Source organism: Heterodontus francisci, chromosome 7 (genome assembly GCF_036365525.1).
Source record: "Heterodontus francisci isolate sHetFra1 chromosome 7, sHetFra1.hap1, whole genome shotgun sequence".
Classification (NCBI taxonomy): domain Eukaryota; kingdom Metazoa; phylum Chordata; class Chondrichthyes; order Heterodontiformes; family Heterodontidae; genus Heterodontus; species Heterodontus francisci.
The window spans coordinates 127,792,639-127,817,688 of record NC_090377.1 but is presented as its reverse complement, the minus strand read 5'-3'; the positions used below and the strand labels follow the sequence as shown (position 1 = coordinate 127,817,688).

Genomic DNA, 25,050 nt, shown 5'->3' with positions numbered 1-25,050 from the left:
CAAAGTGAAAATCTGTGCTGCTCTGCTGCTTGAGTAGGCTGAGAGCTTAATCTGGACTGACCAAAATGGCTGCACTGACAGCAAGCTCTGGTGGTCATCTATATTTGTTGCCACTGGTGTTTTCCCAGGGAACAAAACCACCTTGCAAGGTAGTGGTCACTGCCACCTGCGGCCTGTACACCCCCTCAGTTACACTGTAATGTAACCTCTGGAGCCATCGCCACAACATAAAAGTATTGCAAATGAGTTCTGTTACATAACGTTCAGCTAAATGTATATATAATTATATAATTAGCAGTGGGTGGGATGTCAAATTGCATCGCATTAGCTTGGCAACCAATTCCAGTTAAACTACCTCCTGGCAGAGAGTCCATGCCTCCAGGAAAGAAGGGGCGCAAATCAGATAATGATCTCCAGGTAATTCCTACCTCATACTCAATCAGCTTAGATGCAAGAACACAGGTTACAGATTCAAGAATTTAGTTTACGATTTTTTTTTAAAATGACTATAATGAGGAAATACATGTTCAATTATGGACTCAGCTTTTGAACTGTCATCATAGAACATAGAACAGTACAGCACAGTACAGGCCCTTCAGCCCACGATGTTGTGCCGAACATTTAACCTACTCTAAGATCAAACTAACTACCTACCCTTCATTCTACTATCATCCATGTACCTATCCAAGAGTCCCTTAAATGCCCCTAATGTATCTGCCTCTACTACCACCGCTGGCAGTGCATTCCACGCACCCACCACTCTCTGTGTAAAGAACCTACCTCTGACATCTCCCCGAAACCTTCCTCCAATCACCTTAAAATTATGCCCCCTGGTGATAGCCCTTTCCACCCTGGGAAAAAGTCTCTGGCTATCCACTCTATCTATGCCTCTCATCATCTTGTACCCCTCTATCAAGTCACCTCTCATCCTTCTTCGCTCCAATGAGAAAAGCCCTAGCTCCCTCAATCTTTCTTCGTAGGACATGCCCTCCAGTCCAGGCAGCATCCTGGTAAATCTCCTCTGCACCCTCTCTAAAGCTTCCACATCCTTCCTATAATGAGGCGACCAGAACGGAACACAATATTCCAAGTGTGGTCGAACCAGGGCCTTATAGAGCTGCAGCATAACCTCGTGGCTCTTAAACTCAATCCCCCTGTTAATGAAAGCCAACACACCATACGCCTTCTTAACAACCCTATCAACTTGGGTGGCAACTTTGAGGGATCTATGGACATGGACCCCAAGATCCCTCTGTTCCTCCACACTACCAAGAATCCTGTCTTTAAGCCTGTATTCCGCATTCAAATTTGACCTTCCAAAATGAATCACTTCACACTTTTCCAGATTGAACTCCATCTGCCACTTCTCAGCCCAGCTCTGCATCCTGTCAATGTCCCGTTGCAACCTACAACAGCCTTCCACACTATCCACAACTCCAGAAACCTTTGTGTCATCGGCAAACTTGCTAACCCAGCCTTCCACTTCCTCATCCAAGTCATTTATAAAAATCACAAAGAGCAGAGGTCCCAGAACAGATCCTTGTGGAACACCACTGGTCACCGAGCTCCATGCTGAATACTTTCCATCTACTACCACCCTCTGACTTCTATGGGCCAGCCAATTTTGTATCCAGCCAGCCAACTTTCCCTGAATCCCATGCTTCCTTACTTTCTGAATGAGCCTACCATGGGGAACCTTATCAAACGCCTTGCTAAAATCCATATACACCACATCCACAGCTCTTCCTTCATCAATGTGTTTTGTCACATCTTCAAAGAATTCAATAAGGCTTGTGAGGCATGACCTGCCCCTCACAAAGCCATGCTGACTGTCTCTAATCAAACCAAATAATCATAAATCCTGTCTCTCAGAATCCTCTCCAATAATTTGCCCACTACCGACGTAAGACTGACTGGTCTATAATTCCCAGGGTTATCCTATTCCTTTTCTTGAACAAGGGAACAACATTTGCCATCCTCCAATCATCCGGTACTACTCCAGTGGACAGTGAAGACGCAAAGATCATCGCCAAAGGCGCAGCAATCTCTTCCCTCGCTTCCCGTAATATCCTTGGGTATATCCCGTCTGGCCCCGGGGCCTTATCTGTCCTCATAGCATTCAAAATTTGCAGCACATCCTCCCTCTTAACCTCAACCTATTCGAGCATAACAGCCTGTTCCACGCTGTCCTCACAAATGACCAGGTCCCTCTCACTAGTGAATACTGAAGCAAAGTATTCATTTAGGACCTCCCCTACCTCCTCCGACTCCAGGCACAAGTTCCCTCCACTATCCCTGATCGGCCCTACCCTCACGCTGGCCATTCTCTTGTTCCCCACATAAGTGTAGAACGCCTTGGGATTTTCCTTAATCCTACCCACCAAGACCTTTTCATGTCCCCTTCTAGCTCTAAGTCCATTCTTCAGTTCCTTCCTGGCTACCTTGTAACCCTCTAGAGCCCTGTCTGATCCTTGCTTCCTCAAGCTTAAATAAGCTTCCTTCTTCCTCTTGACTAGCTGTTCCACATCTCTTGTCATCCAAGGTTCCTTCACCCTACCATCCCTTCCCTGCATACATAACAAGAACACAGGGACAGGAGTAGGCCATTCAGCCCCTCAAATCTGTTCTGCCATTCAATTCGATCATGGTTTATCTGCATCTTAACTCCACCTACTCATCTTGATTTGTAACTCTTAATATCCCTACCTAACAAAAGTCCATCCAGCTCAATTTTTAAATTTTCAATTGACCTCCTGCCTCAAGAGCTTTTTGGGTGTGAGTTCCTGATTTCCATTACTCTTATATTATTGCATTAAAATGTAATTGAAAGAAAAGGACTTTAAATGTAAAGTAAGTTTGTCAATGCAAGGACAAATTGTACTTGTGATTCTTAAAGTGCTTGGATGACATTTCCTTTGTAGATAATGAGCAATTGTTAGATTCATGTATATGTATAAAGCCTCACTAAGTTAAATCTTTCTTGTGAAGTTTTGCATTTTGAAAAGTGAAACAACCGGACACACAGAGAGTTTATTCCTGAGGTTTCCTAAATTTATTTCAGTATTTGTGCACTCAGACAGTACAAACCTTACAGTAGTTTTCCCTAAAAAAATATTAACAAAGATTCTGCAACTTTTTTGTTTCTTTACAAGCCATGTTATTTAGGTCACAGTAACAGGGATTTCAACACAGTCTTAAGAATCAGTTAATGTATTTCAAAAACATTTTACATAAACTATTTCCTAAATTGAGAAAATACATTATACAGTCCAAGAAAAAAAGGAGTATTGCACTTGAAAACTGCATTCACCTGTATAGCATAACTGGTTCAAGTTTGTAGAGTCTGTTGCAGACTCCTATGATGCTTATACCACTGAGTGACAAGAACTTGAGAGGAAAAATCATTAGAATTAAACTTAGGCTACAAATAGCTGCTGCCAACGCCCAACATTGGAATAAAGTAGTTTTATTTTAAATTTTTAATTAAAGCATTTTAAAAGATTTAAAACATACTATAGTTGGCGATGCTGAAACTTTCTAAATAATTGCATAAAAGTTTAGTTTCAGTCGTCTTACAAAGGTATGTTATAAGGAAAATGTACATCCAGAGTTTTATGCAAAAAAGCATATGTTGCCACCATTAAACAAACCAAGGAAGAGGTTCCAGTTACCCGATTCCAGTAGCAAATGCACTACAAAGCTAATAATGTACCTTTTATTTTTCAAGCATTTTCATGTATAAAACTACACTTTAGTACAAAAATATGTAAACAGCTTATACCTAATGCTTCAGCAACAAAAAAGCCCGAGGATTTAGGACAGGGTCATTTGTTCCAGATTAGAAAATGCTACATGAAACAGGAAGTGAGTCTGGTTAAGAACTGACTGTGCTTCACAATCAGTTGAATGATCACAGTTTGAGTTTTAATACATCCTTCCCTTGTTGCTATATGTTCAGAAATTAACAATAGTCTCCAGTACTTTATGAAAATTTCCAGTAAGTGCATAGTTTGGGTCCTAATTTTGTTCCCCCCTTCAACAAGCAATCTAACTGTGAGAGGTAATCTTTATTAAAGGAGCAAGTGCCACAAAACAGGCTGTCAGGCATGTCATCTGACTGGCACTGTATCATTCGTCTCTTGCTTATAAGAAAATATAGTTAAGGACTTAACAGGTTAAGATTGTGATAGTCAAAAAAGGGAGCACCATTACTGGATTAATACTGAGCCTGTGATTAAATGTATTTTACCTCATAACCAAGTAGTGATGGCCTCACCTAATGATTCATTTTTTTTCTCCAACTTTACACAAGTTCAACGACTTACAGATACAGCATTCCTTTTCAATTATTTTGATCAAGATTGAAAAGTATAAAAATTAACCAACAAGTACTTCCTTTTATTCTGGTGGACCCTCTCTTGGTTAATTTGAGCGTTTGAAATGGACAAAGATATTAATTCTGAAAGACTGCTGCACACAAAAGAGTACTAATCTTTTACTCCTACTCCATTTAGAAGTTAAGGAGGTTTAAGACATGGTTCACCCTTGACCCTACATCATTCTTTTCTTCACTATAATTCTACATATGAATCGTTCATTAGCTTGTCACAGCTGCACCTACGCAAGGACCGAGTTGAATGATACAACATTCTTCAGATGACATGACTGACAGCTCATTTTCATAAACTAAGGGCTAATTTTAATTCCCACAATGTCATATATGAGTGAAAAATCACATTACTGCAAATGAGTGGAATATACTCACTACAGTATATGGATAGTCCATGGATAGTAAAAACAAGGCAAATCTTCTGTCACCAGGCCACTTCTGCCTTTCAGTTATGTCAATGTGGGTGTCCAAATACAGTTCTTCATCACCGTCCTAGAAATCAAGGCCTAGTGGAATGTGTGTTCTCCACGAACAATGTGCGATGAGAATTCATAGCGATCCTGGCTTCTGTAGCCACAGATGTTGCACTCAAATGGGTCTCTGAAACCATGGCAGCCCATGTGAATGGTGTACATGACATGGTCTAGAAACAGCACACGACAGTGCTCACAATTGAAAGCCCTAATCTGCTCGCCCTCTCCACTGAAGACCCTGTATATCTCTTTAGAGGTATGAGACAAAACCTTTGTTGGTTCCAGAGCCTTTGATTCTTCCTTTGTGTAGGCAGGACTTTGCTTGTTCCGAGGAGTTAAGGCTGGGATTCCAGGGTACTGTTGACCACTTCGATCATCATGACTGCTTTCTGTGTCAGTAGAATCTAAACAGCTGTTACTAGGAGATATTCCTCTTTCTGCTGTCTGATTTTTTGCTCTTATAAGAGAAATTGGGCCATCCACTGTATTTTCCTGGCTTTCTGCTATTTCCCTGCTGCTTGGCCTTTCAAGCCTGCTTGGATGGTATACCTGAGAATAGAGAGAATTCATAACTGGAACTGCTTCTGCCATTGTGCTGGGTTGATGCTGCATCAGAGGTCTGAGGGATTCAGCCCCAAGGTATGTAATTGCATTGTTGATGGCTTGATCCATCATGTGTGAATGCATGAACTCTGCCTCTTTCTCGTAGTTCAAGGTCATGTTAAAATTGATGTCTGGATAATTCAAATGCATGAACTTTTCACCTAGAAAAAGATATTGCAAGTAAGTGAGCTAATCCTTGAATATGACACACTCAACTATTCAGTTGGTTTGTTTTTCATACATTTTATCGAGCAATTTTAAAATATTCATTACTGGTTTAGTCAGAGAAGAATTATGAATTATGATGTTCAATGTTGGGTTACACTCCTAAAATTCAAAATCACAACCAAACTCTCAAATGTGAACTCAGATACAAATCAGCCACAATCTAATTGGATGGCGAAACAGGCTTGATGGTGACAGTAGGGTCTGGCTTTTTCCTTCTGCACAGGAAATGGATTGGGTTGGGCCCCTGCCCACCATCCCAACCCCTCATGATGTATGTTTCCAAACATATTCCTGTCCCATGGCATCTATTCAACTTCTCCTACTCCATTTTCTTCTAGACATTTGCTTATGTTTACCTAATCCTTAAAAATGTTAATCCTTTTTTACCCTTCTACTGCATACAGTCCTAACATTTGCACTTTCCAAAATTATGTAAATCTGTGGTTAACTATCAAATTATCAATCACCTTGAGAGATCTGATTGAATCTATGATCACCAGGATGACTTTCTGCCTTATCACTGGTGATCTTGTGCCAATGTTATGCATCACTGAGAATGTAATCTTGAACACATTGTAAATGCACAAAGCCTCTGGCACACCCTGCTCTTCAAAACAAATTGTCATCATATAGTCTCCCACAAAACTCATGTCCATGGCTATTTAGTTTCCTCTCAAACATTCTACTTTAGTTCAAGTTGATGGCTCATCTGTGACTGTTTTCAAAGAGGTCTATTCTCTCTCCTGTTCTGATACTTCTTCACAACAATAATGTAACCTATCCAACTCTTCCATTCTATATGCATCAACTTCCTTTAGATCACGTATTTTCAATGCTGACAAAGTTCTCTTGCAATGTGATAAATAAATCACCGCACATGGGAAAATGAAAGCCTGGTTCTTTTCAAGGTTTCAAAGGCATGGGGGCCTAAATTCATTAGTGCCCTAAACTGGACATGATTCGTACTGCCAAGGGGTGGCAGAATAGAGGGGTCTCAGGATAGCACTAAATTGGTCCCCAGGCCTCATCATGATTATTCCTGGAAGCTGTGGGTGCACCAGATGCAGCTTTCCAGTCAGGGCCCGATCAATTCGTCCACAGGTGAGTCTGGGAAGGAGGTGGTCAGAGGGGGCAAGCTATGTAGGCTAGCACTGTTATGCAGAGCAAGGCTACATTAAGACCAAATATCAAAATCTTAAAACTCCCTCCCTAACAGCACTGTTGGTGTACCCGCACCAGATGGACTTCAGAAGGCAGCTCACCACACCTTCTCAAGGGCAATTAGGGATAGGCAACAAATGCTGGCTTTGCAAACGATGCCCATATCCCATGAAAGCATCAAAAAGGTGACCAATTAATCTGTGGTAACAAAAACAAGAAATGCTGGAATCACTCAGCAGGTCTGGCAGCATCTGTGGAAACAGAAGCAGAGTTAACGTTTCGGGTCAGTGACCCTTCTTCGGTGGTGTTGCTTAAGATATGAATATTGGACAGAAAACCAGCAGAATTCTCTTCTCTTCTTCAAAGAGTGGCATGGGATTTTCTTGCATTCACATGAACATTCTGATGGGGCCTTGGTTTAATTTCTCACCTAAAAGACAATGCAATACTCCCTCAGTATTCCACTGAAGTATCATAATGTGGTTCAGTATTGGAATAGGGCTTGAACACACAACTGTCCAACTCAGAGACAAGAGTGTGATCACTGATCAGAATAATAAAGCTTAATTGTTATTTTAGTGAGGGAATGTTGCACATTGGAATTTCCATATTACTAATCGGCTTTCTTTCTGTTTCTTTTATAGGATTGTTTTGCATCAGTAACAGACTGTAGTGTGTGAGATGGCCACATGCTAGATGCATGGCAGCGCACTCATGTGTGTGTGTGTGTCAACATGTGTTGTATCAAGTGTTTATTGTACTTTAGATGTCACATTTCAGCTGAAAAAACATAATTTTAAGAAACATAAAGCCAGTCAATTGTTGCTCATTTCTCTGACTTTTATAACTTGGTTTCTCTCTGGGAGTAGGACTGAGGAATTTACAAACATCAATCAATCTACTAAAGCTTTCCTCAGTGTTGCACCTCTAACTGACTCCAAGGGATGCTCATTTAAACTGCTTCCCCACAGGTAGCATCTGTATCTGGTTTTAAGGATACAAGGCAAGTTAAGCACAGCTCCATTTTAGCAGCCAAACATCTCAGCCTTGCCCCAAATTCCAGATTACTTTTTGGTAAAACAATGGCAGATCAGCTAGTTATTTTTGTGAAATAAATAGTGAAAAATACCAATGATGTGAATAAAGTGCTAATATTTGTTTAAATACTTGCATTCAGCAAACAATACAGTCCAATCAAGTAGCATTTTGGTGCAATAAAAATCAATTCTTTATTCCCTCCTCAAATCCCCTTTCATGCATCTTTTTTTTAGAATGTAGTTAACTTTGAAAAGGCAACTGATTATTAAACAATAATGTAATACCCAATAATAAAGAAAGATGGCAAACCTCACCAACAAATTTTTGAGGTGTGGAGCTTTTACGCTTTCCCACATTGCTTGCCAGCCTCTCTATGACTGCAGGTCTCTCAAATGGCATCAGGGGAATGTGATCTGCCACTGGATCCTGCTCCTTGTACTCTTCTGCTGCAGAGAACAAAGAACATTCAAAATGGGAACACATTCCACAAAATGTTTTATTTTCAAATATCTTTTTTACATCACAATGTATGTTGTTAAAATTAAAGTATAAAATGCTTTTAGAATATTTTAGAAACCCAGGGATTAGTTTATCAAATGATAAATTGTTCTTACAAAACATTTCACTTCTGGTGTATGGGGTGTACTTAAATTAGACAGAATGGGCTGCATTTTATTAGCCCTGGCGACGCGCTTTGAAGTCGGTGGCTTTCAGGCGTGGGTGCACCGTCGCTGAGTCCCCACGATATTTCGTGCGTGGGCTCATTTAAATAGAGGGAGCAGAGCGGCCCCCCCCCCAGATGACATAGAGGGGGCGGCCATTCCATCCCCAGCGACGGTGTCTGGTGCCACCGTGCAGACGCCGGTGCCATTTTTAAAGGGCTTCAAGTCCTGCAGTTTAACTAAAATATTTAAAGGTCCCGCTGGACTAAAATTGAACATAAAATTTTATTTAAACTTTGAATCCCCTTTCACACCACTCCACTGAGTTCACCATAAATAAAATGACCTATCCCCCCTGAAAACCACTTTTTAATATGCCAACCTTTCACCTCCCCACCTTCAGCACCTTTGATCCTCAAAACAGTTCTCCCCTCTTCCCCCACACCCTGAAATTTACACTCCTCCCCTCTCCCCACTAGTGTCACGCCTCCGAACTCCAAACGGAGTTCCGAAGGCATGGGATTTCAGCTGGTGGCCGTAAGATCGGCGTGGGATGGCCGCGCGGACAAGGTAAGTTGATTTAAATTTATTTCCATTGATTTTAATATGAAATGAAGGACCCGCTGCCCAGCTGTCAGTGGGGGGTGCAGCACTGAGGCCTCATGCCGCCAGTAATATGCGGCGGGCCCTTCTTGGTATCGGGGTCGTGGCGAGCCTCTCCTGGAAGAAATTTCCAGGCCCCCCCCGCCACGACCCCTGGTGCAGGAGGCCTCATAAAATTCAGCCCAAGGACTCAAATTCCAGGACTATTGAAACTGTAACATGTCAACAACACACTGCAAAGCGTAAAATGGTGCTTTCTGCTTGACTGCATTGAAGCTTGACAGAAATTCTGTGTAAATTAAGATTTGGAAATTTAGGGCAACACTAAAATATGAATTATGTCCTCGTGCCATGTAAAATTAAAATATATTATTCGTGGAAAGGACAATGAAATTGAGTTTGTTAGCTGAAATTTAATTTTCTGTCAGACACGCCCACAATTTTTGCAGATTTAACTGGAACTATATTCTACATTGTATCTGATAAAGGATATTGCTGACTCGTTAAGACAGCCAAAACTTTTATGCTTTAACTTCCTGCTTTCTTTATTATATTTCTTAGATGAATACATATTTTAATCCCTGATTAGAAAAGAAACAAATCCATGTTCTAAGTCTAAACTAGTAAAGGACACTGTTGGCCCTAAACAATACCACATTAATTCTGCTAACGTTTCATCATGCAAAATTTCACATCAGCAAAAATAAATTGACACCTAATGCTATCTTGTATATGAGTTTGGCAAATATATCATTTAATAATTAGTATTACTTTGTGCAAATTAAACATTTTGATAAGGATTAGAGAATGAAGAAATTAATTCTGTATCAAAGGGGGAAAAAGTGTACAGAATTGATCCTGAATAAGATCAAATCTGGAAACAACTAAGTGCAATACTCTATTGCTAATTATTTCCTTTAGGATCATTGCAAGCTGGTTATCACAGCAGTTCATTTTTATTAGATACAATGAATATATTTACAGATTTGGATTTTTTTGTTTGCCTCTCAGTGCAGGGAGAAAATGGTTTGATATTAGCTGCTTTACTTTTTGTTTTACTTGTTTTAAAATGAAAGAGCAAGAACCTTAAGATGGTAGAGAGGTCCTAGTTGCTTTATTGGCTTAAAAAAGTAGCATGTAAAAAACTAGAAAATAACACTAGTGTTGGTACTGGAAACGAGTCCTTCTTTTAGAGTTAAAGGCACATAAACTATTCGTGATTACATATGGAAGTGAGTTACAACTTTTACTGTGAAGGGAGAGCTTTACTTATTTTATGGGCTTACTCTAAAATACATTTGGAACACAGTAAGTACACTTGGAACTCAATTAACGGTATGGTTATTGTTTTTATTTGTTAGTTTATCATTGCTGTATCAAGTGCTTTGTCACAAAATATCATGCATGTCACCCTTTTTCTCCTATTATTGGTTTCTCAACCTGAAAAGTGGGCAAATGGAACTGGGGGGGCTCCCCCATAACTCCAAATCTAAATGTTGTTCTGTGAGTGAGGTGGTTATGAGTCCAACTGAAGGTGAATATGGGTCAGCTGGCCTGTTCTGCAAATTTTGGGGCATTCCCCTCCACACAGCCTGGCTGAGAAATGACAGCACTAAATTTTGTAATGGCAGGCAGGTTAGAGCGATCCAAAATTAAACTGCCAACTGCAGACATAAAACATTCCGTCTGCCTTTTTAAAGGATTGTTTCATTAATTTAATTATTCTTTTGCCGACTAAATAAATAAAGAATATTTCGATTGAATGGTTCTACTATTTCTATTAGTTGTATTATCAGGATTTTCTGAAATAAAAAAATCAAAGGCTTGTAATTCCTTGCAGAATGTTTTTGATTGAGGCCAAATTAGTGAGGAGAATACTAAGCACAAGCTTAGTGGGATGAGTTTTCACACGGGTTCGCATTTCCACGTTCTGATCCTTTGTCGCGTCGATGCCTGATGCCCGACACGATTGTTAATGAGCAGACCAATTAGTGGCCAGAGTGTGCGCTTGCTATCCAATTAAGGATGGAAGGTGGACTACCGAGGCTGGAGGGCCACTAGGATATGGGCGCTGCCTATGCAGATAGGAAAAAGAGGGTGTCTCAAGATGGAGCAGCACTTCTAAGAGCTTTTATAAATGCTGAAATTCAAAATGTCTGCAGCTGCCAAGCCTTCATCGAGGAGGAGCAATCTCTCCACTGGATGGCCAGCAACCGCAGCCATGGCCCTATGGCTATGGACGATGTGGGGGGTGGGGGTAGGGGGGGGCAGAGGATCACCTAGCAAGATGGAGCACTGCCACCAGGAAGTCACCTCCATCTGTCAAACATGTTTTGGCCTCAGTTGGGGGAGGGGCATGCTGACTTGAAAATTCCAGTTGGTGTCTGCCTTAATAGGCCCTTTAATTGGTCTAATGGGCTACCTGACATTTGCGGGTGGTTAGCTGTAAACAACCCCCTCCCCTCCCCCCCAATCCTGCCTGAATAAAAATGGCCCAGAGAGACCGGCATTCTGACCGATAGCAGGAAATTGCGGGCCTGCCCGTCTCCTCAGGCAATCAAAAATTCTGCCCAGTGTGTCCAGACAGGAAGGGATGGAAAAATCTGAAGTTGTCATCTGGGCCACTGTCATATCTCCCAACAACACTCTATCTCTTGAGTGGCATTACCAGATGCATGAAAGAAGATTGCTTGCCCGATCTTCTTTTCCAGTAATGGAATTGCATAGGGAAGAAAAAAAATAAAGGATACTAAAACAAAAAGTGTAAGAAGCAAAATTAAAAGAAAATCTCTGGTCCAGGATTTATATTGTGCATGGGTGAAAAGTGGCCTAGTCTCACCATTTTTCTATGGGCATGGGAGAGTATGGGGAAGACTTTTGACTGAATGAAATGTGAAAATTATGAAGTGGGGTACCTGGAACTGTCAATGACGCTTCAGTCATGCTAGCACTGAACGGCAAACAAAAGTAGAACTCGGAATGGGAGTGACTTTAAAAATAAATCATTGAAAAATGGATTCCAAATTGATCCCTTAAAAAACTGAAAATGCTGACTTGAAAATTCCAGTTGACACCTGTAGAGTGGACTTAATAGGCCCTTTAATTTGCTTAATGGGCTACCTGCCGTTTGCTGGTGGTTAGCCATAAACAGCCGTAGCCCCGTCCCCAGATCCTGGTTGAACAAAAACAGCCCAGAGGCGAGACCGTGGCAGGTGACCAACATGCTGTCTGGTAGCAGAAAATCAGCATAACCTTCTATTCCTTTCTCCACCATGTATTTACCTGATTTACTTTCTTAAAAGATTTGAAGGGCAAAGCACAACATGTACTGTAATGATTTTTATAATATTAACGGTGTGAATCAGAGGTCATGTGAAAATACTGCACGTGCAGTCAAAATTTAAAAAAAAATTTTGAGAAAATTTCACTAAAAAGGTTTAACTATATGTAATATAGGCTAAACGTTAAAATATGACGTTTGGGGCGGCACAGTGGCGCAGTGGTTAGCACTGCAGCCTCACAGCTCCAGGGACCTGGGTTCGATTCTGGGTACTGTCTGTGTGGAGTTTGCAAGTTCTCCCTGTGTCTGCGTGGGTTTTCTCCGGGTGCTCCGGTTTCCTCCCACAAGCCAGAAGACTTGCAGGTTGATAGGTAAATTGGCCATTATAAATTGTCACTAGTATAGGTAGGTGGTAGGGAAATATAGGGACAGGTGGGGATGTTTGGTAGGAATATGGGATTAGTGTAGGATTAGTATAAATGGGTGGTTGATGGTCGGCACAGACTCGGTGGGCTGAAGGGCCTGTTTCAGTGCTGTATCTCTAATCTAATCATAATCTCATGAATTGCCCATCTCTTAAGCTTTCCTGGAAGCTGGTTACTAACTTTGACCTATAAACTGATTACTAATACTTTACAAAATAAGATTCCTTAAGAAATAAAAACAAGAAATGGTGGAAACACTCAGCAGGTCTGTCAGCATCTGTGGAGAGAGAAGCAGAGTTAAGGTTTCAGGTCAGTGACCCTACATCAGAACTCACCCTTAAGAAATGCCTTCTTAACTGTAATTAGTTTAGTGAATCAGTAACTTGAAGTAAAGAAAATTTGAAAGCAGCTAATTGCCAGCTGTTTTAAAATATCTATTAAATTTGATCATATTGTGGATTTTTAATGCATTTCGTAATTCATGTTTTCGATTTAATAAGTGTGACACCAATTCAAAAAAGGCATTCAGCCTGTTACCGTAACACAAGCTTTTTTGACAAATGGATAAAAAGAGACACTCCCATCTTTTCCTCTGAATGTATCTAATGTTGAATTTATCTCCATTTTGGAAGAATGCATACAGTAACTGTCAGTAGTCAGTTACTGGAATTGAATATTTCTTTTGGAAATGTCTGAATAAACATTATTGCCAGAATGGAAATGCTTGGGTGAGAATGCAGTAATAGGAAACTCTGAAAAGATAATACAGTCACTTTTTCACATTAATATTCAATCATAACACTACACATAGTAGGAAAATATAGTATGTGAAGTAACACTATGCCCACGTCAGGATGCCTCTGTTTTACTATTTCCTTTTAATAGTAGTAGTTTTGATAATAAAAACTAATTGCGTTGGCTGGTCATTCTGGGTATTACAGAAAGCATAGTTAGTAATATCTAAAACTGTATACACTATCAAGATAGAAAAGATAGAGCTTCAAGGTAAAACTATTGAGGTGTCACTACAAACTGGAACTCCTTCACATCATCCCACCCACCGTGGTGATTCATGGGCTGTGCAGCCTCCACGCCGGAATTCTGCAGATAGTTGTGACAGCGCTCTTTATGTTCCTCCAGTGAACTGCGCTGTTTGTAGCTTCTACCACAGTAGTTGCACTTGTGAGGCTTGCCCACTGTGGAAGGAATTGTACTCAAGTTACATCATCGTTATTTATATCAATCATTTTCAATAAGCAATAAAGGTGTTTAAAAGGAAACTGTGCACCATAAGTTTCATAAGGCGTGATTCAAAGGCAACACGTAAGTTTAACCTATAGTTATCAGCAAAATATGTACAGAAGCAGTCAAGTGTTACTGACTCATCTTTTTTTAAAACCACTATAAAAATACATGCAATGGGAAAGCCACCAGAATTAAATTTTATTATATGTTATTACTATATGTACTTATCTGATTAATTTTGCCCATATGTCATCAGTTAATTTCTTATTATGACGTGGCCAGTGGCTGGCTAGAATGGGGAGGGATGCTGTTTGGCAGGGTGGGGCCCAGGCAATGAAAAGCTTTCTGGTTTCATTATCCATGGTGTGTTCATTGTTCCTGAAACTACAAGGAAGTTGGGCTAATGAAGCTTTTTTCAAAAAATAAATACTTTGGAGTGGTTAATAATGCAGGCCCCTTGCATTTCAAAACTCTTTTTAATTACAGAAACAAATCATGAAAGTCTGGTTTACTGATATTTTAAATATTTGTGTCTTTTAAAACATTAAAGCAGTTACAGAAAATTTTTAAGGAGGTTCCGTTGTTTCACAAAAACAGAAGTTTTCTTTAGGCATTCTCTTAATCTTTTAGTATTAAAAATATGTACAACAATTTTATATTATTTTCTTTACTAATAAGGGCACTGATGTATCCCGAGCCCTGCACTCATCTTTACTTCATCAGATGAGAGAATGGGGCATAGATTCATGCTGACGGAAGAAGTCAATTTCTGTTTTTATTTTGCAGCATTCTGGTATTTCACTGGTATTTTAGGGATAATTTTATAATTTAAATTTTAATTATTACAATTTAATATTTAAAGTGTCCCTTTATAATTCAGACCACTTGCTTATGGTGACTGAATAAATCAAAATCTGGTTTTATTGCATGGAATTCTGTGACTTTCATCAATATTTTAGGGATTCCACTATTCCATCTATTTTCTCTGCAAAACCTGAAAATCTTGTTTATGGACCCTTGTAAGAAATAACTGCATGGTGATTATACAACCGTGTCAGGGCAAATCAAGTTTCCTGAATGTCTCTAGCATGTTTCTGCAGATTGTGATATCTGAGAAATTTTTCAAATGATGTGTGTGAGTTTTTCAGCTATTATTTGATAAATATTCAAAAGTTTGAAACATCAGTTACTTATGGAAATATTTTAAACAATTTATTAGGCTACTTTCCATGAACTAGTTACTGAATCTGTAAAAAAAAATTAACATTATTGGCTTCAGCACTAAGAACACTATTTTGCCCTAAAGGGAGGGTTAGAGCATCTAGCAAGATTATGGCAATATCTTGCACCAGCCCAAACAGTTATCACTGCGAAATATGACAGCTCAATATAGAACACAGTGGAAATATGTACTTTGATTATTATGTCAAAACTGTTTTAAGTTTGGATTTATTCACTCTTCCATCAACTGGGACAGTCTGGAATATATGAAAGTTTGCATATGCACTCTCAATACTTCTCTGTATTGGCACAGTGCAGAACAAGACAGATTGCTCTCTGTTTCACTCACCCTGCCATCTAAAAGTAGAACAATCATTCACCATGAGGCTTTTTATATTTACATGGGCAAGAACCAGTGTAATACAATGAAGGAGAGTAACAGTAATAATGGAAAAGGCTAGAATTGGCATTTGGATTTCGGTGTAGACCTTATCCATGGGAGTTTTACTGCCAAAGGTGCCCAGCTGTGCTGCAGAAACCTTTCGGTTTCCTCGAACAAAATGGTTGAAAGTGTAGAAATGTTTAATGACATCAAAAAACTCAGGATTACATGTTTAATGGAGTTTGTTGCAAATAAGGGTGTGTGTTTCTCACTGGTTTTAGTGTAGGAACAATGGTTTTCACACTGAATTTCCCTTCATGCCAAAACAGATACAAATGTGTCTAAACTCATGATAAATGAACACCTACTCATTTAATATTTCCTATATGACATAAAAGAGTTAAATTCTGAAAACAGTAGCAGCCTGAACTAAGTGCAGGTCAACAGAATGTCAACTCTGATTTACAACTGATCCACAGTTTTTAAGACTCCAGGAACATGTAATGGCAAACATTAAAAATAATTTACTGTTGTGAATTGTGCTTGCATGAATAAATATAACTTAAATATCACAAAATATAAAAGCTACAAATTAATGTAAATTTCACAGTTTGCTTCTGATACTATGGGCTGAATTTTACGCCAACCCAACGAGCGGGATGGTGGCGGGGGCATAAAATGAAGAGGAAGGCTCTGGGAAGCTTTTCTGACCCCCTCCCACCTCCGCCACCCTTTACGTAGGGTGGGGGGGAGAGCGAATAATGGGCCACCCACCCCAGGCCAATCAAGCCCCTTAAGTGGCCACTTAATGGCCACTAAAGGGCCTTCGCCCGCTTCCACGCGGATTTTACGCGTGGCAAGCGGGCGTCCTGGAGCCAGGAAAAGCTGCCTGGGAAAATCAGGCGGCTGCTGATCGTACCAGGGAGGGTGCCCTGCTCATCAGGCACAGGGTGCCCAAAGGAGGGCCGCCCCTGCTATCCCAACCACCCCTAGCACCCAACACGGCCCCCTTCCCCTCATCTGACCACCCTTGCCTCGCCTGGGCCCAACCGATTACCTCCGGCAAGGCAACGAAAACTTACCTTAACTCCCGGCTCCATGTCTTCCTCTGCGATCAGCTGGGCTGCAGTCCCAGCAGTGGCCACCGCTCCCGGTGGTGCTGCTGGGACTAAGAGCTGCCAGCCCGCTGATTGGCCGGCAGCTCAATGGAAGTCCCGCCTTGGAACAGTTACAAGCCTGTGGACCCGTAAAATACAGAAAGGATTCCCCAGGCGAGGCGAAAGCAGGTTCGCCACCGACCTTTCAGTCGGTGGTCAGCTCCCGTCCGCCCAACATAAAATCCCGGCCCACATCCCTAAAAAAAGCGCTTGCAAACCTCCAAGCTTACTGAATTCAATCAGCGAATAGGACTGAGTTTGAAAGCCACGTTGACTGTGTTTGCGAGGCTACAAGTGCAACGTTTATTGTTCACTCTAGCCTACTCAATAACAAATGACTCTTGACCATTCTGTAGGAATGTTATCAAATCTTATTTTGTTTTTCTGACTGTCAATGCAATTAATGGTGCTATAATACACGTTAGTTGTTAACTGTCTATTACCAAGCTACAAGAATGTGTGTCCATGAAAAATGGGAAAGATGAAGTATTAGGGAAGAACAATTTTCAAATGAGTGACAACAAAATAGACTGGTCTGGATCGGCAGCAAGGGGCTGCATGCCAAACAGCCCCACGGCAGCTCATTTAAATAACTGGGGTGGCTCTCCCCCACCCAACTATCTCATGGATTGGGGCAGGTTGTCTGTCCCCGGCAATGGTGTCAGCTGCTGGCACTGGTGACATTTTTAATGGGCAGCCAGCCCTGCTGCCTAATTTAAATTTTTAAAGACAAGCCCCCCCTAAAATTAAATAAATAGATTTGTAATGCCCCTTTCCCACCCCCAAATAACAATTACATTAACTATTTGCACTTTCCCATCCCAAAACACTTATCTTTAATATCTGACCTCCCCCCCAACTACACATAGTTTAAGGTTCAACCCTTCCCACCATCCCCTACACCCGTTCCATGTATTTGACACCCCGCACCCCCCCAACCTCCTGCACTGATAAACTTACCTCCTCCCCCCTCCCCCAGACCACCAGGTCTCATTTCCCCGGTCGGGGATCTGAAGGCGCAGTTGTGCCGGCAGCCGCGATCTCCCTCAAGATCGCAGGCAAGACTATTTAAATTGTGGTCCCATCGCTCAGCGACTGGGGGCCCGCCACAGAGCCTCGCCGCCACCAGCGGGATCAGGCTGGGTTCTCCCAGCATCGAGGTCCGTGGAATGCCTCATCCAGAGCCATCTTCAGGCCCCACCGCCACAGAACCCTACGCCTGGGGGAGAACAAAATCCAGCCCACTGTGTCCGTACACAGACATAGGGCTCAATCTAAGATTTGCCCCTTCAACACTGAAAATTATGGTTAGTTTTGTTTTAATCAACGTTAAACCAACAGTTTATATGTTCCCATACCTAAAGAATTGCTATTTGTTACAAAGTATACAGATAAAGCATAAATAAGGACAGTCAATCGACAGGAAAACATATAGAAATAGAGAAACAGACAGACAGATAGCAAGAAAGAAGCAAGTAAAAGTAATTTCGGATTGGCAATGCTGCAGAATATATGAAAAAAACCGGTGGGGCATATGCATTCTCTTTGGATTACTGCAGGTATCAATAAACTAGCAATATTCACTGCACAAGGTTCTTTATGATACCATGTTTTACAGGTTAACTCTTACAGCACCAGGATCACGAGGTCATGCAATCACTATTGGCTAATACGAAAGTGAAGAAAAAATCCAAATGCCCATCGAGCATGTCTTATACCATCACATTGCAACTTAACACCAACCCCCTTTGCTTCCCATCCACCAGCAGCCACATAATCTTCTGGGAGAGGCATAGAAACCAAAGCAAAACTCGAGGCCAATTCAGGGGGAAAAAACTGGGAACTTCCTCTCTGACTCCCAAAGGTGATGAAACACATTCCAGCAGACCACAACGAGCAGGCGACACATCGTTCAACACCCCACCTACCTTTCATACGCTATAATGCAAGCCTCAGTTCGGAACTTGTCCGGCTCCCTTTTGAAACAAAACTTGCAACTTGTTCCAAAGTTCCACAACCCTTGTAAAATGAAAAACCTCCCAACCTCTAAGTTAATGTAACTTACGCTCATGTCTCCTGGTCCTCCCTAACTATCTGACTCAAATTGCTGATTCACATGGACCAAATCTAATCCTTTCATTATTTTAAAGAACTCATTCAAATCTCCTCAAATCTACACTGTTGTAGAATAAAAAAGACCCAGCTCCCTAAGCCTATTATAAGCTTCGATTAGACATCAATCTAGTGGCTCTCATCAGAATTGTTTCCAGTGTCTCTATATTATATGAGGGAAACAAAAATGAACACAGTATTCTAGATGAGGCCTAACCAAGATCTTATAAAAGGACAATAGTGTTTGAGTTCTGATGAAAGATCACAGACCTGAGACACTAACTCTGCTTCTCTCTCCACAGATGCTACCAGACCTGCTGAGTATTTCCAGCACTTTCTGTTTTTATTTCAGATTTCCAGCATCCACAGTATTTTGCTTTTATTATAGTGTTCTTTTGTTTTGTATTACATTGTCCTCATGGCACTGGTCATGAACCTTAAAAGATTTATGCAAGATAACAAAATTGTTTCACTATTTATTTTCTAACCTAAGCACCTAACACCCGCACAGACCTTTGCACATCGAAACACTTAAGGACAGTTCCCCCAATGCCTTCATCCAAATAATTAATAAAGGTTGTAGAAAGCCTCAACATTGATCCCTGTGGAACATCATTAGTAACTGGTCCCCAGAACCATGGCTATTAAAAAAATACTTGCACTTATATAGTGTCTTTCACAACCTCAGGACACCCAAAGTGCTTTACAGCCAATTCAGGACTTCTGAAATGTAGTTACTGTTGGAATGTTGGAAATATTATGTAATATTAGTGACAACCTCTTGCTCATGATGATGCAACAAATGCTTTATCCAACCCAGGATCTGCCCACAAATCCCATGGACTCTATCTTAATAACTTAATACTTTGTCAATGCATCTGTTTAAAAGGGAGAGAAATTTTTTAAGTACATATTACTGTCTAGATATATTCAAGAAATAATCAATCATACCATTAATAATATCCCTTTTTTATATCTAGTCAACTTATTTTCAGATAAAAATATCAACTGCCCTTTGCCTCTCCTTACCCAGCAGCCATCATTTTGAAACCCTATTGCAATTCCATCTGTGACTCATCAAAAAATGACATAGATGTCCAATTTCTTATAGCACATCTAAGAAATAGATAATGAAGGTTTAGCCTGATTGTGCCTTTAAGGCTACGGTCAGACTTTAATCTTTTTTTTTTAGCCTATCCTGCTATGACACAATACAGGAAAGTGCCCAACACCTCTACATCACTGGGGGTAGGCCCTTCGCCTCCTCCACGTTAATGAGCTGCCATGCAAAGTATCGCGGCAGTTCCGCGGCGCAGGTCTTACGTGTGTGCTGCGCATTTTTTGAAGCTTAAGATTCAGCCTGTTAAGTGAGTGGGAAAAAATCTGGCAGATGGAGTTTAATGTGGGAAAATGTGAACTTGTCCACTTTGGCAGGAAGAATAGAAAATCAGTATACTATTTAAATGGAGAGAGACTGCAGAACTTAGTGGTACAGAGGGATCTGGGTGTCCTGGTACATGAATCACAAAAAGCTAATATGCAGGTACAGCAAGTGATTAGGAAGGTAAATGGAATGTTGACGTTTGCTGGAAGGGGAATGGAATATAAAAGTAGGGAGGTTTTACTGCAGCTGTACAGGGCTTCGATGAGACCACATCTAGAGTATGTGTACAGTTTTGGTCTTTTTATTTGAAAAGGATATAATTGCATTAGAGGCAGTTCAGAGAAGGTTCACTCAGCTAATTCCTGGGATGCAGGACTTATGAAGAATGGTTGACCAGGTTGGGCCTTTACCCACTGGAGTTGAGAAGATGAAAGGTGATCTTGCTGAAACATACAAGATCCTGAGGGAACTTGATAGGGTGCATACTGGGAAGATGTTTCCTCTTGTGGGAGAGTGTTGAACTAGGGGACATAGTTTAAAAATAAGGGGCTGGATTTTAACAGCCCTCTGCCGGAAAAGGCGGCGGGTGGAAGAAAATGCGTCCCGCACGGGGCCCATGTCGCCGAGCAGCCGCGATTCCAAACGCGGCGGCTCATTGGCATGGCCGAGGCAGCCGCCCCTCCCCCCACCACCAATGATGTGGAAGGGACGGGCAAGCTGTCGCCGGCAACGGCATCTGGCGCCAATGTGCAGTCGCTGGCACCATTTTTAAAGGCCCCCAATGAAACGTTAAATTTTTAATGGGCCAGTTAATGTACATTGTAAAATATGAATTTAATAGTCTTCCCATGCCCTCTCTCACCCCCGCAATGGCATTAAACTTAATTTCAGCCCTTTCCCACCCCGGAATTCCCACCGTCATTAAATGACCTTTTCCCTTCCCCCCACCCCCCCCCCAAGTTCAGACCCTTTATCCTTTACCCCTTCCCATCAACCCCAACCAAATGAGGAGTTTGACCCCATTCCCCCTCTCCCATGCAGAAAAAAGTTCCTCCCCTCTCCCCCCCCACCCACAGGAGTCGCGCCTTATTTCCCCGAAAGGGGATTCGAATGCGTGGCAATGTCGGCTACCCGAATAAAATCGGTGTGGCGATTAAGGAGGCGACGGGAGCTTCATTAAATCATGTATGTAAATTAATCTACATATGGAAATTGTGGACCAGTCGCCGAGTGGCAGGGCGGTCGCCACGAGGCCTCACTGCCACCGCCGAGATCGGTACAGGGTCTACTGGCGTTGGGGTCGGTGGCGGGCCTCCTCCATTCCTATTTTCATTGTCCCCCGCCCCACCCCCCGCCACCATTCCTGGCGTCGGAGAGGCTTTAAAATCCAGCCCAAGAGGAGACGGAGATGATGAAAAAAAATTTCTCTCTTCCCCAGAAAACAGTGGAGGCTGGGTCATTAAATTTATTCAAGGCTGAGATAGATAGGGTTTTTGATAAACAAGGACATCAATGGTTATGAGGGGCAGGCAGGAAAGTAGAGTTGAGACCACTATCAGATCAGCCATGATCTTATCGAATGGCGGAGCAAGCTTGATGGGCCGAATGGCCTACTCCTGTTCATATGTTCCTAATAAGACTTTATCCAGCAGAGTAAATAATTATGTTTGGGCACACCCACCCTTTATTTTTTCGCAACAGTAGTAATTCTAGAGAAAGCAAATGCCAATAAAAAAGCCAACAATAGTGATTTCCTAAATTACTATACAATACTATACAGGCAGGTCAGGTAACAATTGGCTCTGGCAGCTGAAGTGTCCTCAGTAATGCTTTGTGAGAAATGTTAGTCCTACTTGGGGAAAATATTGCCTGAACATTAATGCAATACTCAGAATGCCATACAATATCAGTGATACATGAAAAGTAGTTATTTCATATATATGGGGCATATATGGTGCGGCACAGTGGCGCAGTGGTTAGCACCGCAGCCTCACAGCTCCAGGGACCTGGGTTCGATTCTGGGTACTGCCTGTGCGGAGTTTGCAAGTTCTCCCTGTGTCTGCGTGGGTTTCCTCCGGGTGCTCCGGTTTCCTCCCACATGCCAAAGACTTGCAGGTTGATAGGTTAATTGGCCATTATAAATTGCCCCTAGTATAGGTAGGTGGTAGGGAAATATATAGGGACAGGTGGGGATGTGATAGGAATATGGGATTAGTGTAGGATTAGTATGAATGGGTGGTTGATGGTCGGCACAGACTCGGTGGGCCGAAGGGCCTGTTTCAGTGCTGTATCTCTAAATCTAAATCATAACTAAAGAATGAGAACAGATTACTTACTGTATAACCATTAAAAACCATAAATTGGTAGGTTCTATTGTGTACATGTATATTTGGAGGATTTTTGTTAATATACAAAATCAAAGGGCAGGAAAAGAACACTTGGCCCATCCAGCCTGCTCCACCCAACCGCAATGCCTGACCATCACAATTAGGCCGACATACCCACCAGTACACTTGCCCACTTGACCACCATCAGTTATGTAACTTCCAGCCAGTGACAACAAAGCAGAAAAAAAAAGCTCATGGTCATTCAAGAGAAAAAGATATGGGAAATTCCTCTTCAACCTCCTGACAAAGCAGATAGCACTTGGTATTTATCTACATTTTATAATATATGATCATCTTCTCAATCAGGAACTGGCCCAGCGCTCTCGTGAAGGCAAGCAGAGAGTTTGCAACCACTGCGTGAGCCATTATCTCATTCCATAAGAACAGCTACTACATGCACTTATCTAGTGCCTATAGGGAGGAAAAAAAATCCCAAGGTGTGGACATTACAACAGTGTAATTCTTACATTACAACTGTGACTACACTTCAAAAGTACTCTATTGGCAGTAAAGCGCTTTGGGATGTCCCCAGTTAATGAAAGGCACTATATAAATGCAGTTCTTTTTTTCAGAAACTGCTAATCCCATTTTGAGAAGTTTGCGGGTGAGCAGAAATATTCACTGTTGAGTAGTGAGTGCTCTTTTGAGGCTCAGATGGGTCACATTGCTGGGGCAGAATAAATTAGGTTTTACACTGCACAAGGCTATTGGTACTACACTACTTGGTAGTATTTGATGGAACACTGAATAATAATTCTTCATTCCAACATTGATCAGTGGAGTTCCACAATTATGCTGCACTGGAAGACCAATATGCTGCATTAACAAGACAGAAAAGTTGAACAGCAAGGCATTTTGGGACAGTATTACAAACTTTGTCTCTTTTTTTATTCATTCAGGGCTATGGATGTCACTAGCTAGGCCAGCATTTAGTTCCCACCCCTAATTGCTCTTGAGAAGATGGTGGTGAGCTGCCTTCTTGTGATGAGGACACAAAGAATCTGCAAAGGGATATAGATAGGTTAAGTGAGTGGATAAAAACTTGCTAGATGGAGTTCAATGTGGAAAAGTGTGAGGCCATCCACTTTGGTAGGAAGAATAAAAAGGCTGATTATTATTTAGATGCAGAAAGACTACAAAATACTGCAGTACAGAGGGATCTGTGTGTTCCTGTATATAAAACACAAAATGTTAGCATAGAGGTGCAGCAAGTAATTAGGAAGGCAAATGGAATTTTGGCCTTTATTGCTAAGGGGTTAGAGTTTAAAAATAGGGCAGTCTTGTTACAACTGTACAGGGTGTTGGTGAGGCCACACCTGGAGTACTACGTAGAGTTTTGGTCCCCATATTTAAGGAAGGATATGCTAGCATTGGAGGCAGTTCAGAAAAGGTTCACTAGGCTGATTCCTGGGATGAAGGGGTTGTCTTACCAAGAACGGCTAAACAGGTTAGGCCTTTATTCACTGGAGTTTAGAAGAATGAGAGGTGATCTTATTGAAACATGTAAGATTCTAAGGGGGCTTGATAGGGTAGATCTTGAGAATATGAGAAGCTCCAGTGTGATTTGGACAGGTTGAGCGAGTGGGAAAATACATGGAAGATGCAGTATAATGTGGATAAATGTGAGGTTATCCACTTTGGTGGCAAAAACAGAAAGGCAGATTATTATCTGAATGGTGATAGATTGGGAAAGGGGGAGGTGCAGCGAGACCTGGGTGTCCTAGTGCACCAGTCGCTGAAAGTAAGCATGCAGGTGCAGCAGGCAGTTAAGAAGGCAAATGGTACATTGGCCTTCATAGCGAGAGGATTCAAGTACAGGAACAAAGATGTCTTGCTGCAATTATATAAGGCCTTGGTGAGACTACACCTGGAGTATTGTGTGCAGTTTTGGTCTCCTTATCTGAGGAAGGATGTTCTAGCTATGGAGGGAGTGCAGCAAAGGTTCACCAGACTGATTCCTGGGATGGCAGGACTGACGTATGAAGAGAGATTGGGTCGATTAGGCTCGTATTCGCTAGAGTTTAGAAGAATGAGAGGGGATCTCATAGAAACCTACAAAATTCTAACAGGACTGGACAGACTAGATGCTGGAAGGATGTTCCCGATGGTGGGGGAGTCCAGGATCAGGGGTCACAGTCTAAGGATAAGGGGTAAGCCATTTCGGACTGAGATGAGGAGCGATTTCTTAACCCAGAGAGTGGTGAACCTGTGGAATTCTCTACCACAGAAAGCAGTTGAGGCCAAATCATTAAATATATTCAAGAAAAAGTTAGATATAGTTCTTAGGGCTAAAGGGATC

At 41.6% G+C, this 25,050-nt stretch overlaps 1 protein-coding gene across 13 annotated transcripts in view; it reads right to left on the bottom strand.

Annotated features, from left to right (window-relative positions):
- Positions 1–3,029: 3,029 nt before the first annotated feature.
- Positions 3,030–25,050, bottom strand: part of ikzf2 (IKAROS family zinc finger 2) — a 130,709-nt gene continuing 108,688 nt past the window's right edge. For 11 of the 13 annotated variants that reach the window (XM_068036142.1, XM_068036146.1, XM_068036144.1 and 8 more), the window contains 3 exons: positions 13,925–14,059; positions 8,208–8,339; positions 3,030–5,627 (listed from right to left, as the gene is read on the bottom strand). In XM_068036142.1, coding sequence (XP_067892243.1) covers positions 4,897–5,627; positions 8,208–8,339; positions 13,925–14,059 — 998 coding nt within the window. In that variant the 3' untranslated portion in view covers positions 3,030–4,896. The remainder of the gene's footprint in view (positions 5,628–8,207; positions 8,340–13,924; positions 14,060–25,050) is intronic. The other 2 variants (XM_068036141.1, XM_068036149.1) reach the window with 2 other exon arrangements.